This window comes from Dermacentor variabilis, chromosome 6 (genome assembly GCF_050947875.1).
Source record: "Dermacentor variabilis isolate Ectoservices chromosome 6, ASM5094787v1, whole genome shotgun sequence".
NCBI classification, from domain to species: domain Eukaryota; kingdom Metazoa; phylum Arthropoda; class Arachnida; order Ixodida; family Ixodidae; genus Dermacentor; species Dermacentor variabilis.
In genome coordinates this window covers 157,557,483-157,574,860 of record NC_134573.1, presented here as the reverse complement: position 1 = coordinate 157,574,860, position 17,378 = coordinate 157,557,483, and the positions used below count along the sequence as shown (strand labels likewise).

The 17,378-nt window shown below is 46.7% G+C and overlaps 1 protein-coding gene across 2 annotated transcripts in view; it reads right to left on the bottom strand.

Annotated features, from left to right (window-relative positions):
• The window catches only part of LOC142585548 (uncharacterized), a 209,922-nt gene extending 193,585 nt beyond the window's left edge, over positions 1–16,337 (bottom strand). Inside the window, exon 1 of one of the 2 annotated variants that reach the window (XM_075696382.1) lies at positions 15,179–16,337. In XM_075696382.1, coding sequence (XP_075552497.1) covers positions 15,179–15,413 — 235 coding nt within the window. In that variant the 5' untranslated portion in view covers positions 15,414–16,337. The remainder of the gene's footprint in view (positions 1–15,178) is intronic. The other variant, XM_075696381.1, reaches the window with a different exon arrangement.
• Positions 16,338–17,378: the final 1,041 nt, after the last annotated feature.

Genomic DNA, 17,378 nt, shown 5'->3' with positions numbered 1-17,378 from the left:
GTAGTCGGCGAGTTCGGCGCAAGATGTGTCCACTTGAACTCAATTGTGAGAATGATACCAGTTTACAGATATTAATTTCCATAGTGCACGACGAAATACATTGACGTTCAAGTTATTTTCGTGCTTTAATGAATAAAAAAGGCATTTTATTTAAAAAGTAAGTGAACAAATAGTGTATTTTTACTGCAAGCTTGAAGATGCATATCTCAAAACTGGTATCATCCTCCGAATTCGTTCAAAAATGATATGCCTTGCAAGAGCACCGGCTACACTTCGTAAATTGCGATATGCGCCGTCAAGTAACAGAAGCTTACTTTGTGGAGTTTGGTAATTTGGTTATTTGTGCATTTCGAATAATTGTGCAAGTCCGCCTGTTCGGGTATAGTACAGTACAAGAATTATTCTGCTATTTGCAGCAGGCAATTGTGAAATAATATGTTCGATCTATAGAAAAGCGAACTGACAGAGTGGGCGTTTCATGAGGAAACATGGTATAGGACTAACATGCGTATATTAAATTTTAAGGTTGCAGCTAGGCAAGGCGCCGGAGGAAATCGTAAAATTGTGTCAGTTGTCGTTTTCAGTGCTTGCCGGAAAATAAACGGCTGTCCTTTGCGAACTAAATGGTGCATCGACATCAAACATTGTGCGAATAAACGGTGTGCTGGGAGGAAATTTTCAAAGTTGCAGGTGTGATGGAGTTGCCGTACAGAAAATATGCGAACTTTTCTTTCTGAACCTTTCAAACGCTCCTTCCAGGGGCGAAAAGCGCCAACCCGTCAATGAACGTTGTCATCAACATAATTGTTGCTGCAAGCAAAGGGGTAAATATTCATACTTGGAACTTTGCCCTCCACGCTTAAAATGAACCGTAAAAAGTACATTTGTATGTTCTGAAGTGTTGACTTGTGAACGCTTCCGTTTATTTTGAAAGGAGCAGTAACATTTATATTAAATAATAAAGAATTAACTAGACTCGCCCATATATTGTGAATATCTGTGACGTCACGCGGACGTGGTGCGGGAACTATCACCGCAAGGTCGCCAAGCGTCTTTTTAATCTACGTGCGCTTTATCTACTAATGCAGCTTAATATTTATCTAGTTTCCTTCATACATACAGGCAAGCCGTTTACTAAAATGTCCCCTCAAGCAGCGTTTTATCTGCGGTAACACGTAGGGGTGCACTGCAATCAATTCAGTAAGCGCACAAATCGAAATCGTCTTCGTAATCGTAATCGTCATTATCATCACTGCTATCAAAGCGCTCCCGCCACGTCGTGCTTTCGACGACACTGCCCCTTTGACACGACGAAAGGAACCGACTTCAAATAAACGTAGAAGACGCAAGAATTCATCACACGTGCGTCCCACTGAGCCGCTCTGTCGTCTGCACGGCGCTGCGGCATGGAAAGGCCCAGACGTGGCAGACAGAAAAGAAGAGACTGCCCAAAGTTGGAGAGAGAGAGAGAGAGAGAGAGAGAGAGAGAGAGAGAGAGAGAGGCTCGGCACGCGTGAGTTTGTGCGAAGTGTGCATAGTATATACACGCGTTTTCCTCACAGGCCTGGGCCTTTGGTGCGCCGCGTATTCGGCGGCTCTCTCAGTTCGCGGAAGACCCGCGTGCGGCGCGCAACTCATCAGCGGCAGCTGCGCTAACACGAACGGCGCGCTCTCCCCTCTTGCTGACAGTGGGCAAATGAGATGACTCCCGACGGTGGCGTGCGTGCACGCTTCTTCAGGGGCCGCCGCGACGAGCTCGTGACACGGAGACAAGGCGGCGGTGGGGTGCCGCTTCAAGAAGTGTATACGGCACAGGCGTGGAAAAAGAAAGAAATGCACTAAACGCGTTACTAACTGCGCTAGCGGAACGACAAGGTCTCTTACGGGATGTCCACCGACTGCTCAAGGATATGTTTTAGACTACACTTTGCCTCGTTGTAGTTTCTTTGTCTATAGGAATGGAGATAGCGAATCCACAGACAAATAGACATATAGGTATCTTTAGATTAGTTTGCCTTCGCATAGTTTCTGTTTGTTCCTTCACAGCCTGTATACAGTCTAGTACAAGCGTAAAAAGAAAGAAGGGAAGAAAGAAACTAAACGGGGGTGTTAATTCTACTGGCATACGAAGAGGTGTATAATATGCGGCAGTGTTTGGCTGGGCGCGAAACGGGGATGCCTGTTATGGTCAAGTCCATACGCTGCCAGTAGACACCTGTAGATTAGTTTGCCTTCGCATTGTTTCTGTTTGTTCTTTTACAGCCTGTATACAGCCTAGTACTAGCGTAAAAAGAAAGAAAGAAGGGAATGAAGAAACTAAACAGGGGTGGTAATTCTCCTGGCGTACAAGGAGGTGTATAATATGCCGCCATGTTTAGCCCGTCGCGAAACGAGGATGTCTGTTATGTGGTCAAGTGCATAGACTCATCGGAGACATCCTGTTACTACGTTGCCTTACTGCAATTTCTTTGTCGATAAAGAACGAGCAAGAGTCTACAGACGAATATGCGTACCTAGACATCCTGCAAAGTAATTAAATTTGCCTATACCCACATAGTTTCTTTTTCTCATTACGCAGTCCGCATACAATGTAGTGCAGGCCTAAAGGAGAAGAAGCTAAGCGCGGTGCTAACTGTTTTGGTGTACGAGCTGGTGGAACGAGGAGGCGTGCCCATGCGCAGCCGGGAGTGGTACGAGGACGTCTTTTATATGGCCTTTTTTTTAAATTACGTATTTGCCCTGCAGTGAGTGGGCATACGCCCTCCGGCAGGGAACACTGCTGCGGGCGTTCTTATATATACGGCCTCTTGAAGAGAAAACGTAGAAAGCCCAGCGACTACCCATAGACATTCTGTAGACTAAGTTGCCTTAATGTAATTCCTTTGTCATCAGAATGGACAGAAAGTCTGCAGACGACTACAGGTAGACATCAAGTCCTACCTCACTTTCATTTCTTTCTCCCTCCCTCCCTCCCTCTCTCTCTACCTTACCGTGGTGTCTTGTATTTAAGAACAAACGCTGAAAGTCCACAGACTATGCACATACATCCTGTAGACTAGTAAATTAATTTGCCTTCCTATAGCTTTTTTTTTTCCCTTACGCAGCCTAAATATACAGTGTGTTTATAAAAATTAAGAAATTCTAGTTTCTTGGGTATAGACACAGCGCAAAGTAGACAGAGAGCACAGAAGAAGACACACACGGCGTTTTTTTCACAGCGGGATACATTTCAAGATGACTCAGTGGTAATTTGAGAAAGTCGTAAAAGTCAGACGAATTTCCGACAGAGACTCGGACCAATCGAATCTTATGCGAAATTCGAAGCCAGTTGTACAAAGCGTTAACTTCTAGACCTGCAAAAAGTTGACGCTGCCAGTTTGAACTAAGTGATGAATCCCCCGCCCCCCCCCCCCCCCACACCCCCATTGCCACTTTCACTAGAAAACCTAAAGTCAACTGCCGCGGAACCCAACTTTCGCGTACCTATAGCAGACTTCTACGAGTAAACTTGAGTGTCTCAGCCTCACTTTCAGACGAGCATAAAGTAATGAAGACCGCGGATCCATATAAGGACACCCGTTCATGATTGTCCAACAGTGAAACTGAGGCGCAGTCAGTCACCTCACTCATAGGAGTCTGCTATAGGAGCGTGACAGTTACGTTCCCCGGAAGATCAACGTTTCTCGGGTGAAAATGGCCGGAAATTCGTGACTCCGTAGAAATTGGTAGGGTTGGGTTTTCGCAAGTGTGCACACTGTTATGGAGCTAGTCGAACGAAGGCATTAAAACCTGGTATTAGGATGGATTGTCTAACTTTTTTCAATTAAAACAGTTTGGTTCAGTTTTAGAACTGCCATAGAATTACTACCTCGAGTAACATTAGAATGTGTGCCGCCGTGGCAAACTCAATTCTGAGGAAATCGCTTTAATTGTCTATCTGTCCTGTCTTTTAAAGAATTTCGGACGCCATTTTTTGAAACACCCTGCACGTATTGTATACTTATAGAAACGATTGTTGTTAAAAAACGTGATCAAAACTCTACAGACTGCGTATGGGCAGTTTACGTGCTCCCCTAAGCAAAAGTATACGGATTAGGGAAACCGCGAAAACGCAGAGTTTCTTCTCAGCCTTTGATGTACTGTAACTTAAAATTGACAGTTTACCAAACTTGGTATTGCGAATTTCCCAGTGCACTCACCAATTATTTCAGTTATTGCGTCCGACTTACAAATACCTTCAGTTTTCCTTTTTTTTCTTCGGCATTGTCATTTGTTGTGCGTGTTGGTAAACTGACTTGGAAAGCATATTTAGCGCCAGCGAACAAGGACGGAAGGTGTCTCTCTTCTGTCCTTGTTCGCTGGCGCTAAATATGTTTTCCAAGCTTTTTTTTCTTCAGAAGCATGCGGTCCGTCAGTTTTGCTCAAAAGTCACCTATAACGCATGCATAGTCCGCATCTTATCCGCAAGCTGCGATGCGTATGGTTTCAATGTCTGACCGCCTTGGCATGCCAACTCGCGGAATACTAAAGGGCTCAACTCGCCGATGTGTTGTCCCTATATATATATATATATATATATATCATTTCAGTGTGCGTTATCTAGCGTTCTGCGTTTTTCGAAGTAATCCAATAAATTTCGAAAAACATTTACCGATAAAGAAAATAATAACGATTCGGATATATTAGACGACAGCGAACTTCGGGACCCTCAGTTGTGACTGTGGCATGACATGCATCCGCGGAAGAATATGCGATAAGCTGTAGGTGTACAGTAGGATAATAAACAAGGTGCCTCGTTTAGTTCACAGGGAAGACCAGGGAAGCTTACTATATAGTCATTTTTCAACGCATGAAGATAGGGAGGAAACGAGGGTTCGGTAATTATTTTCCAAACTCATAATTAGGCCAGAAATGTTAGTTTCGCCACATATTGCTCACCAGATTTTGGTTATGCGCTGGTAGTTGTTACGTGTCCTCTAGGGAGCGTTCTGCAGCAATATTTTTTTTTTCAAATCGGCTCATAAATAGCCGAGATAGAAATATTTCAGTGCCGCGAACCCGTGATTTCAGCAGGCGGGTTCCACTGCCAAGCAAGACGCTCTCTCCATCGCCCCGTCTAGCCTCCGCAAGCGAAATTCTTTCTAAAACTGGTACAGCGCAACATAGAAAGGAAGAAACAAGCCGAGCCTGTTAAGCGCTGTACCAGTTTTAGAATGCAATACCAACTCGCCCAATCCTCAACCCTAGCGAAATTCCTTCCCTACGTTCTCCCATACCAGGCCTCGAGGATCGCGTGACGCATACGTCACGGGCCCCGCCTGTATTCTTTTTTTCTCCTCGATTTCTTTTTCGGCGCTACGCATTTCCGCTGACGGCGTCGCGCGCGAGCTGTTGGGTCGTTGGCGTAGCGCACGATTTTGCGCGCTGTCCACAAGGAAACATGAGAAGCGGTACAATTCAGTGCTTCACGAATACTGAGGCAGAACAAGCGGATCGCAGAGCATGATCACGCGCTGGAGCACGGTATAAAATGGCATATTTTCGATACTTACGCAAGTGACCGCACGACCGTGGGAACAAGCAGACGAAGCGGATGTACATCTATCTTGCTTCGGTGCGAAGTAAAACAAAAAAACACGCAGACATTCCGTTTGTGTGTTTTATTATTTCTCTAAACTTCAATTCGTCAATTAAAAGATCGCACAGATAACAGAGGTCTTGAATAATTCTCGAAGTCACGTGTCACCACGAGCAACGTCACACTGCGGACACGACTACGTAGGCGTAGGCACACGAGTACGTCATCCTCCGGTTTGGAGCGCGGCGGCCGCGAGGAGAAAGAAAAAGGGCGTTCGGTTTGAAATTTCAGGTCTTTCCGCGGCGCGTAGTGATGTAATACTTTGCAGACACCATTGTTATCGCTCAATGTATGATCTGCGCTTGTCAGCTCAAAATGGCCAGACCTGGTGAGGGGCCCTTTAACAGATACTGATGGGCTAGCAGTACCCCACATTACACTTGACGTGCCCCGCATTTTTACCAAATGCAAACTCGGTGTGACGTAGCCTTCTCTCAGCACACTATGGTAAACATAGGGGATAGCGGCTGTAACGCTTTCGAACAATTGCTGAAGGAATTTTTTATTATTATTTTTATAGATACTACAATAATAATCTACACGTGCACATTAAACTTGGCATGCACACCGGCGATGATATCCCTTCAATGTTCACTAAATTTGATCCCGGTGGCAATGATAACGGATTTATTACTCTAGGAGAAAGAACTGTAAGTCCTACGCCGTTCATATAATATACTTATAACGTTGCGACATGCTTCCATACACGTGATTTACTGCACATACAAGTAATCGACTTACTTTTGAACTTCGTCTACACATCAGCCATAACCTGCTTCTTATTTGCACCAAAATAAATACAATGTACCTCGCTTAGTTCACCGACGATACAGGTGAGACCTACGAACATTTTACGCCGGGAAATAGGAAGGAAACGAGGGTTCCGTAATTGGTTACAAAGATCATAATTAGGCCAGATAAGTAAAGACTGCTCCACGGGAGACCCGTAACGTGGCCCCCATTTCCACCGAATGCGAACTCGGTGTCACGCAGAGTACTCATAGGACTCTGAAATACATTGCAGATAACGGCCGTATAACGCTTTAAAGCATTTGTTTAAAGATTCTTTTTTTGCAAAGCCCGTAGCTAACTGGCGATCCGGAAACTGCCCTCTCATCACCCACAAGATGACCCTCCTATTCTAGAGCTCTAGAGCTTCTCTAGAGCTTCTAGAGCTCTATTCCCTCGAATTGTCAACCTTCTGGCAGGCTGAGTTTGTTTCAGGACATACGGCAAACTACCCTACGCGGTTAATTTGTAAAATACGTCTGTAAAGCTCTGGAACACTTGTGTAAGCAATTTTCTACAAAGGTTACGATTAACCTATACAGTTTAAACATTTTTCGTACATCAACCACATTGTTTTTATTCTACAAACAACGTGTCTAATTTATTTGCCGAGGAGAGCAGGAAAACCAATATATAGGCGGACTGCGTGAAGCATAGAAGTAGGGAGATAACGCTTATTCAGTGATTATTTTCAAGGCACATAATTAAATTACGCACTCCAAGCATTTCATAGGTGCCCGCCACTTATAACTAAACTTTTTTTTAATGTGGAATTGCTGCCCCCTTTGCTCCTCCCAGAGCAGCGCATTTAGCAGGTGAAAAACAATGTAACAATTTTAATTTAGCCCCTAATTTCTCCGCACACTTCCAAAATTGCCTGCGCACTACCCTTAACATGGTCCCCCCTCCATTCCCATATTTCTTTTTTTCTTTTTTTCAACATATGAACTCGGTGAATGGTCATCATTCAGGACACCGTGAAAACATTCGTATAACGTTTTCGAGCGCTTCTACAGTAGGATACAACTCAAAAAAAGAAACAGCAGTTGGCAACCAAGGCAAACGGACCGCGCGGCGTTGTGTAGCGTTGTGTAGCGTTGTGTTACTTCGCTAGTCAATCACAGAAGCAAACAAAGTCGTCATGCGACGTTTTCAAAATGGCGTCGTACTTGATACCTCCGGAGCGTTTGCTGTTCTTGAAGACTCTTTTCATCGGCAGAAGCGATGAGGTGTGCAAGAGACATGGACAAAGTGTATGAAGTCTGAGCATTTCACTCTTCAAACGTCCTCGGTACAGTTCATTTCATAGCTGAGCCCGTTTTACTCGTGAAACTTCACTGCCAAATGAAATGAAACTTAATAGTAAATAGTTGCTGCGAAGCAAGCGTTTTATTTCAGTTCAATAAACAATTAGGCTTTCGCCGTTCCTCTATAATAAACGAGTGAAAACGTATAAAATTACGCGCTCATAACTTTATTTTTGTCAGTACCGCCCTATTAAGGTAACAGGAAAAGTTTGAAGTACGAACTATTTGCAACCTCGCGGAAGAACAGTGGCTGACGGTTATGAGGGCGAGGGCGGGGCTTCACTGCAGACTTAAGTTGTATCCGACTATAGTCGCACTAACAGCTTCGTTGTAAAAGTCAGCTATTTATAGAGGTCTTGTGGACTACTTGGTACTTTCTGCAAATCTGCTGCTTTGCGTATACACAACGTATGATCATTCTGTAAATAATAGTCGATTAAGCAGCAGAAGCTTTAAATCTGAAGAGTGTCTAAACTACTCCTCTGAATTTTGACCCTATGTGTACAGACTACACAGAAGGCACGCACAACTAGTTTACAGACAATCTACATAATTTAATTCGAAGAATGCCTACGCAGACTTTTCACCGTATTGAAGCGTAGGTTAGAGAGATGTACATGCTCACACGTGATCACTGTAGCGTTATGAAGCTGTGTGCCACCTAGCGTGTCAAAATTTGTTCACTTTGAGCACGATGCAACATAAGGAGGGCATGCTTGAATGAAACGAGGATTAAGCGAAACTTCTATGACGTTTAGAAAATGAAACGGGCGCTAGGTCTCGGCTGTGAGTTTCATTTCGAGCTGGACACGAAACGAATAAATCTGACGCTACTTCTTTGGCACGCCAATCCGGCTCACACTCGCTATTTCTAAAAAAGGCCACGGTTAAGGGGGCAGCAGTAACGGATGATGAATTAACAGAACGGGAAAAAGGGGGGGGAGGTGGACATGGATTGCAGTAATCAGGTTGGCCGTCCTGTTGTGCCTGCAGGTCGAAGGCATCAAATAAACAGAAAAGTGAGCACACGTGCAAAGTGAGCGCGCAACAACTGTCACAACCTGTCACGCAAACTAGGTAGGCGTCTTCAAAAAGCGGGCCGTTTAAAACCGCCTACGCGTGCACATGATTGGCCCGTTTGGGCCTGCGTCCCTGAACTATTTCCCCTTTGAAACGCTTTCAGCACGAAAAGCGCGACACTCGTACAGTCACGTTGCTGGCGAACGGATAGTACACGCTTAGAAGCAGGGCGGTACACAAATAGAATTTCCAGCGGTGTATGAATATCCCATACATGGAATATCGTAGTCAGATTCGTACATATAATTTAAGAGCTCTTATATATATATATATATATATATATATATATATATATATATATATATTCTGATCATTCGCTACGTGGTCGGGCATACAGGATTGCTATCGTGTATACGGAACAGAGAGCATACATGCAAGTGGTGGCTGCCCATTGGTCCGGAGTGCGTGCGCTGTGAGGGGAAGCAGGTTTACAGGGTTTCTGCGGTAGTTTTGTCTCGGACATCAAGGTATCGCCCTTGCGCGTAAATCATTTCCGCGCCGATTCCATGGTTCTCGTGTGCTACAAACATCCATATTCATTAGTGCAATGGGGCAAGGGTCGTTCTGACCCTGGTGCTCCATATGTCCAAACCTACAGGGTCGAATTTTGCAAACATACATTTCGCGCCCCCTTCTCTTTCCCACCTGCCATTGGTCGCTTCCGTCCATTACGTCACAGGCGCGCTGTCCATGCTCACCGCGTCGTGAATATCTAGCACGACGTACGACCTCGTTATGCCTGACGAACAGTTTTGGGAGAGCTCATCATGAACACATCCCTAACGCGATGCCTGTAAATTGTAAGCCTGTTGAATTTATTAAAGCGAATCTTCTTTGCCACCATTCAAACTCGAAAAAATGGCAAGAAATTCCACGTCAGTGCTCCTCTAAGCACACATGTGATGAATGAACTCTGACGAGCTTCCATTGTGCAAATCAAAGAATGCTACAAAGTAAGTATTAAAAATATAATTAGCAAAAGCTGGCTCGCTGATTGGTTAATCGGCGACTATCATACATTTATTCACGTCTGCCGTGCGTTGTCAACAAAAAGGCACGATTATTTACTACCGTTCCATTATCTTAACATTGATCTTTCCATTAAAGGCATGTGGCATACGACAATACGTGAACTTTATACGCGTGTACATTAGCGTGTAGCCCTTTTCTGCTGTCATATATATTGTGTACTATCGCAAATGGACTCGGGCGCGATCTCTCGCCCGCCTTACATTTTACGGGCTGCTCAGAATTTGCAATCACAAATGGCACCAGATGTGGTGAAGGTTACCAGGCCGGCTTTGTTTGTCATCTTCCACTCTTTTTGTTGCCGAGCCTTTTCTGCTTCCTAAACCTCTATATGTAAACATGTTTATTATCAGAAGTAGGGATGTTCGTATATAGTGAAATTTGCTGATCGAATCAAACACGAATATAAAAAAAAAAAATTAGAGACCTTCGAATATGGAATCCTAAAACCGGATATATTTTCTTTCATTTCTCGGCAAACTGAAACATGAAGTCTGCGTGCCGAATGCTGTGCGAATATTCGAATACTGTCCGTATAATCGATATTTCGAATAGGAATCGCTTATAGTTCGTGCTGTTCCATTCGATGGTTCATACTTGGAAAATGTCGAATATATGTGATAACGACACTCGCTGGAGTCTCGGAAAAGGAAGACCGATGCAAACGAGGACTCTCTCCCTGCTTCAGGACAGCTGCGGACATTGCGGTGAGGCAAACAGAAGTTCCTCACCGAAAGCATGGGGAAGCCAAGAAGTTGTTTATCACTTACAAGCTCCTGTAATGTTAACTGAGCTGCGTTAGTAAATTACCCTTCCACAAAAAAAAAAAAGAAGCCACTCTTACTGCGAGAAGACGCTTCGTAAGCCAGCGTTCTGACGGGTCGCGACATCGCCTTGAAATTCCCTCGCCAACATGCCGTCACGTCACTGAATTTTGACGCCGTCTGTTCGGGTCTAGTTAAATTTTTTGATCGGTAAGAATGTATTACAATGTATTCTAAAAGAGCCAAACGCTGAACTTAGGGAGTTTCGAGAACATTTACTGAACGACTACGTCCGAAACGCGAGAAATCGCTTTGCAGTCCGTGACGTCGCGCTGGCGCACCGGCCCTGGGGTTTCAACGTTAAATTCAATAATGAAACTTTGACCGCCATTTCTTTTAATATACAACTTATTACCTCGAAGTCAACGAAAGTAGAGTTACTTAAGACTGCTTTATCAATCTAAACTGATTTACTGTTTCCCTTTAGTGATTCTATGTTGCGAACGGCGGACGTTACATGCATGTATCAAACAATACAAATAAAATTTTTTTCTCTCTCTCTCTCTTTGCCAGACAGGTTTGACGGAAGCTTTATATTCCACTTCTTTGTAAAATGGGCAAATTCTCGTTATTCCATCGGATATTCTGAGGTCGCTTTTCTTGAATATTCGTATTCTGTTGGGAAATTTAGCAGTTCTGACACCCCCATACTTACTTACGTTATTTGATACGTAGATTCAATGCCCTCCACAACTGAAGAGAAAGGGAGGAAGGCAGCAAACGTTATCCCGAACACAGCACGCGAGCGCGGGTAGCTTCTCCGCTCTGCAGTGGGTGGTCCCCTCAGTCCAGCGGCCTTAACAGCTGCCTAACCATTGCTGCATGTATCAGCACGTATTTCCTTCGAGCTGCCCTGTGTAATCGCTCGGTCGACCAATTCGAGCTGGCCCGTCGGGTCGGAGAGCGTTGCCTTCCATGGCCGAGTGATGGCTATGGGTCGTGAACTCTGGTGCGCCCGCGCATGGCCACACCACGTGGCAGAGCGTTGCGCATTCTTCGCAGAGTTGGGCATTTGTAAGAACATAACGAAAGATGAGGTACGAGCAACTTTGGTGGTAGATGGGTCGTTGGGTATGCGTGGTTCGGAACTCGGCTCGACATTATTTTTGCCAGAGCGACGCCCTACGCTGGACATCGACGCCGTCGACATTATTTTTGCCAGAGCGACGCCGACACCGAACGCCGACGCCGGACACCGACACCAACGTCGGGTTTTCCGCCACACGGGGCCCTTAACGCCGTCGCGTTAATACAGGCGCAGGGTGTATCACGTGCACGGTGCATGCGGACTCGAGTGCGGATGTGCGTTTTGGTATGTGTGGAGTTTCTGCCACGCCATACGGCTCCCGTCTCGCGTGTTGTGCGGCGTTGGTTCTTCGTCACATGCGGCGGTAATAATGAAGTGGCATAGGGCAGCATGTCGGCCACATGCACGTAGAATGTCCCGTCTATTGAAGGAGCCAACTACTACAGTACGGCACGTCGGTTTAAAGACGTGCAATATGTATGAGGTTGGCCAACGCAAAAAAAAAAATGTTTTTATTCAATAGAGACAACAAATTTATAGGCTAGCTGCTTAGACGCGAAGTATTGCTATTGACTAGGAGGTAGTGCAACGAATAAGTTGGTTCGCTGAGGAACTGGTCCGCGCGCACACACACGCACACACACACACACACACACACACACATATATATATATATATATATACACACACTTATCGAGGTGTGCTAGTCGAAGAGGGAGACATACACTGGAAGTCGAGACTGACTTATTAACAAAATTTTACTAATCTGCTTTTCAACTAGTTGCTTTAGCGCGCATATTGCAATACACGGATTGAAGCCAGTGATTTTACGGGGCATATCCACGTGGACCGAATTTTGAAACTAACACCAGTTTTGAGAAAAGCGCAGGCAAGCTTGAGGTGAAAATGCACTGGTTTTCAACTTACTTCTTTTTTTTAACAAAACGTCTTTCTGTGCACTGAAGCTCAAACAAAAGTTGCTGGAACACCAATGCACTTCGTCGCAAACGTTGGAAACGCATATCTAGAAACTGTTTCGTTCATAGAATTTATTCCAAGTGGTTATGACTTTCGAAGACGCCGGCTACAACTCCCAAATTGTAATATGTGCTCTACGTAAAGTAATTAGTTTAAACTTAATTAGTGAAATTTTGTTCATAAGTCAAATATCCATTTGCGTTTTTCGAGCTAATATCGTCTACCACTGAGGATAATACAGCTGATGTAGTATAATTGTGCTGTATGCCACGGGTGATTTCAAAAGATCCTGTTCACGATTAAAAATAAAGGAAACGCCCCGTATATATATATATATAAACGTATGATGTGTGTTTCACAGCTTTCGATACTCGCGCGCGCCTAAAGGTTACACCGCTGCTATCAGAGTCAGCAACACTGAAGGAACATTTCCATGGCAAGCCTTTCTGGCATTCAAGAACTCAAATACGATTTCCCCCACCTGCATTCACCGACGTGTTGTTTACTACCTCGACATTTGCCCTGCAGCTCTGCGATATGTAAAGAAAGAAAGAACGAAAGCTGAGTCTTATAATGGCACATAATGGAGAGAGAGAGAGAGAGAGAGAGGGAGAGAGAGAGATGAGAAAGGGTGGGATGGGTGCAATTTACGTATAGTCTACGAAGAATTTACGAAGAGTTGCGACAAAGCGGACAGTAAAGTAAAAAAATAGATTTCATCAACCGGCGCTGTTTCAACCAACAACGAATTCCCACCAGCCAATCGCAAGAACAAGATGGCGAGCGCTGACGCGATGAAATATTGCAATGGCCAGCTGTACGTATCTTTAGCGCAGACCGGAAATTGTTTCGCTTTTATATATATATATATATATATATATATATATATATATATATATATGATGCTCTGGCATGGATACCGGAGCTTCCTAAAAAAGAAAAACAGAAATAAAGACTCATTTTCTGGATAGTACTCCTCCATATCATCGTGTCGTGGACTACTGTAGCCTCCTTTGGAAACGAATTTGTGTCAATAGCTACTGTTATGACGAGTGCTAATACAGTCAAGGACAGGACATTGGCGCAGATGGGCAGGCTAGCTCAGGACGCTCGTGCGCAAACAGATACATGCGCGAACTTCGTGAACCGTCGCTGAAACTTGATACCAGGCCGTCTATGTCTGGTACCTGGACCACCGCAGTTGCTCTATGCATGACTACGGCATTCGGCTACGCGAGCACTAGGTCGCATGGTTCGACTCCCGATCGCGGCGGCCGCGTTTCGACGGAATCGGTAAGCAAACGATACGCAAAAAACGCTCGTGTATGCGCTTCGGGTCCAACCACGAGCGGTAAAAAAAGTTAATCCGGAACCCTCCGCAACGACGTCTCCCAAACCCCTGTGTCGCTTCAGGATGTCAAATCAATCAATCAATCAATCAATCAATCAATCAATCAATCAATCAATCAATCAATCAATCAATCAATCAATCAAATTCTCTCCGTTATCACCATCACCCTTGATAACCCTCTTCAACCCTTCCTCTTAAGTAAAAGGATAAAGACCACGACTTTATTCCTTCAAGAAAAATTTTGCCATCTCGCTGTTATGAAGAAGACGCGCACACTTGCAGGCATGGTTTGGTTGAAACGTCGTTCATTACATCTCGGTTTCTGCAACACGCTAAGCAACGTACGGAACGAGCTCTTGCTCACAGCCTCACGTACACAGACAGGCTGGCATATCAGCAGTACCGCAGCGCAGCTATCCTTACATAAATGATCGACGTCTTTTTAATCTTTTTTTTTTATCCCTCTATACATTTCCTCCAACTCAGGTACGGGCGTCACGTGGTAGCATTCGCAACTGTGTGCCACCCGGATTCTCTCCATGCGCTCCCGCTGCACACGCTCCAACACCAAAGGGCCTTATTTATCACCCGAAGAGTAACAGCCTGCGACAACCGCAACAAAGGAATCGGTCGCAGCTGCGCAACAGCTAGCAACGATTTTCCCGGACATCGTCTGCGGCAGAAAGGCAAGCATGTACGCGGGACTGAGAAATGCCCCACTGACAGCACAAGCCGACGAGCGCAGCTTGCTACGCACACACATACACGATACGAAAGTCTTGACAGGAGTGCGAGCCAAACCTCCTTAGTGCGAGCGCTCTGCGCAGACGGAAGGCAAGGCACGCCAACAGATTATTCGCGCCACATTTCCGGCGGAAGCCGGCCGCCTCGAAGTTGAACAGACACGCGGTTTACAAAACACGGAAGTGCACGCTGTAGACACCAGATTGCGGCTTATACGAGCCGCAAATTAAGTTCTGTACTTCTTCGAGGATGCATTTCATCCCCATCTGGCACAGACCATTCGCGGTTCGATTAACCTCTGGGTGCAGACGACCGTGACAGAGGGAGCAATCAACCCGCGCGGCTAGTCTGTCCGCTCAGACGCGCTGAAGCGAAAGCCACGAGGGAAGATGCTGATGCACCACCACGTACCTTTGGCCGCGAGCTGCTGCCTCGAGTAGCACCTGACTTCGGCCCTGATGCTGGCCGCACTGAGGACCGAACAGTCGGTAGCGCAGGCGTCGCTGTCGGCGCTGAAGCGGCGCGCGGGCTTCTGCTTGTGGAGGCCCACGTTGATCTCGTCCAACAGTTCGTCCACGATCGACTGCGCTCGCGACAGCGGCGGTTTCCGCGGCGGGGGCGACGATTCGCCGTCGGCGTCGCACATCCCGTTGGCGTGGTCGTCGTCCTTGCCTGCCTGGCACCAACAGCCGGCGAGGGGCCCCCGCGCGGACGACGCATCGAGCCGCGCGCGGAAGACGCGGCTCGCTCACTTCGAAGACGACGTCGGGGTCGCCGTCGCAACCGCACACGACGGCACCACTACACACAGCGCGAGCACTCGAGCCAAGCGAGATGGGCTCGGGCCTGCCGCCACAACAGCAGTAACAACAGCAGCAGCAGCAGCAGCAGCGGCGGCGGCGGCAGCAGCAGGTGTTTCGATAGCGGTCGGTCGCGCGGCACCCCGGCTCCGGAAGGAACAAGGGGGCCCCAGCGGCAGGCAGTGCTGCCGCCGCGTCGTCGCAGCCGCTCGCGCTCTCACGTGTTTCAACCGCTGCTTGCGTGCGTCGCGCGTTCGTTCGACTGTCCCTGCCCTCCGCGCGTAAGGCGTGCGCAGGCTATGGCTGTCCAGACGTCCAGGCCGCTTGTTGATGCTGACGGCCCTAGGAGCATGACTCCGCGAATAGGGCAGCTCGCATATGTACTCGCCACGTGTAGGGGTTCGCACACCCGGGCTGGCCGCGCGATCTTTCTAGCGCCGTGTGGATGCGTGTCTGTGCGCGCGCGCGTACGCTTTCAATTATGCTGCCAGCGAAGCCGACGGTGCCATACGTATGTGTATGCGCGTGCGATTATGGACGTAAGGAGCTGCGGCGCTGGGCGCGCCGCGCGGTGGTGAGCAAATTACACGTCGTCCAAGAGCAGCCGGCGTGAAGCGCGTGCAGACAAAGAAAGGCGTATGCGTGGCCGCGCTTATTCGTAAGCGCAAGTCTCTCTATGTGGCAAGCGGCCCGCTCTGTCTTTCCGTTTCCCTCGCCCTCTTTCTCCCGCCGTCTGCCCAGGGGTCTACTGCACCGCCTTCCGCGAACGCTTTTGTGAGGTGCCGCGCAACATCGCCTGCCGAACCGCAGTCGGCGCCTCCATTTTCCGTCCCCCCATACGTATAAACGTCCTTGTTAAAAACGTTTGCGCACAATAAGTGGCATCGTTAGAGATCACAACCGCCACTCTTTTTTTTTTTTTTTTTGACCGGTAGAGCCGAACCCGGTCACAGCTGGTGCATCTGAGAGACGGAAGGTTAAAAATGAAAAAGAAGGAAGGAAAAGGCACATAAACTGCGACACGAATTTGGAACGTGCATTCAGAACAGCAATGAATCACCCGTTGCCTTTTTTTTTTTCTTGTCGTATAGTTTTGTAAAATGCACACCTCTAACCAAGGCTGGCCGTACCCAGTATTTATTTTCAGGAGTGGTTTTACAGAGACAGCGGTGGCTATTTGAAATATTCGAGTATTGCGACTGAATCAAACACCTCTCCAGTGGCGTAGCAACAGGGAGGTAGTAAAGGCAAGGCGCAGAAGACCAGGACTCCTGCGCCTTGCCTTTACTACTTCAAGCATGAACCAACTAGCCCAAGCAAGAGTTTTACTTCAATAGGGGGGGCCTTATACGTCTGAAGGCACCCCTCTTTCCGCCAGCTACACCCAGGGGGGGGGGGGGGGTGACGGAAGACCTATGGGCCCCGGGTGCCAGACGACCTAGCTACGCCACTGCACCTCTCCCATGTAATACTTTAAACATAACATATATTTTAACATGTATATATTCCTTTCACTGTGCTTATGTATATACCCTATTAGAATTTCGGTATGAAGGACGACAGAATACCACCAAGACTCCGTCCTACTGCGCGCTGTATGCCTGGACGGTTTCAGTCCACAGAAATGGTAGAAGTGATATATATATATATATATATATATATATACTCTATTCATTACTGTCAAAGGATGGTGAAGTTGTCAAGTTGTGAGGTATCAGTCGTACGCAGGGCGCAAACGGTCGATTATATATGGAATAAACGAACACACAGGACCGCCGTCCCGACGTGTGTCCGTCAACCCCGTCCGTTTA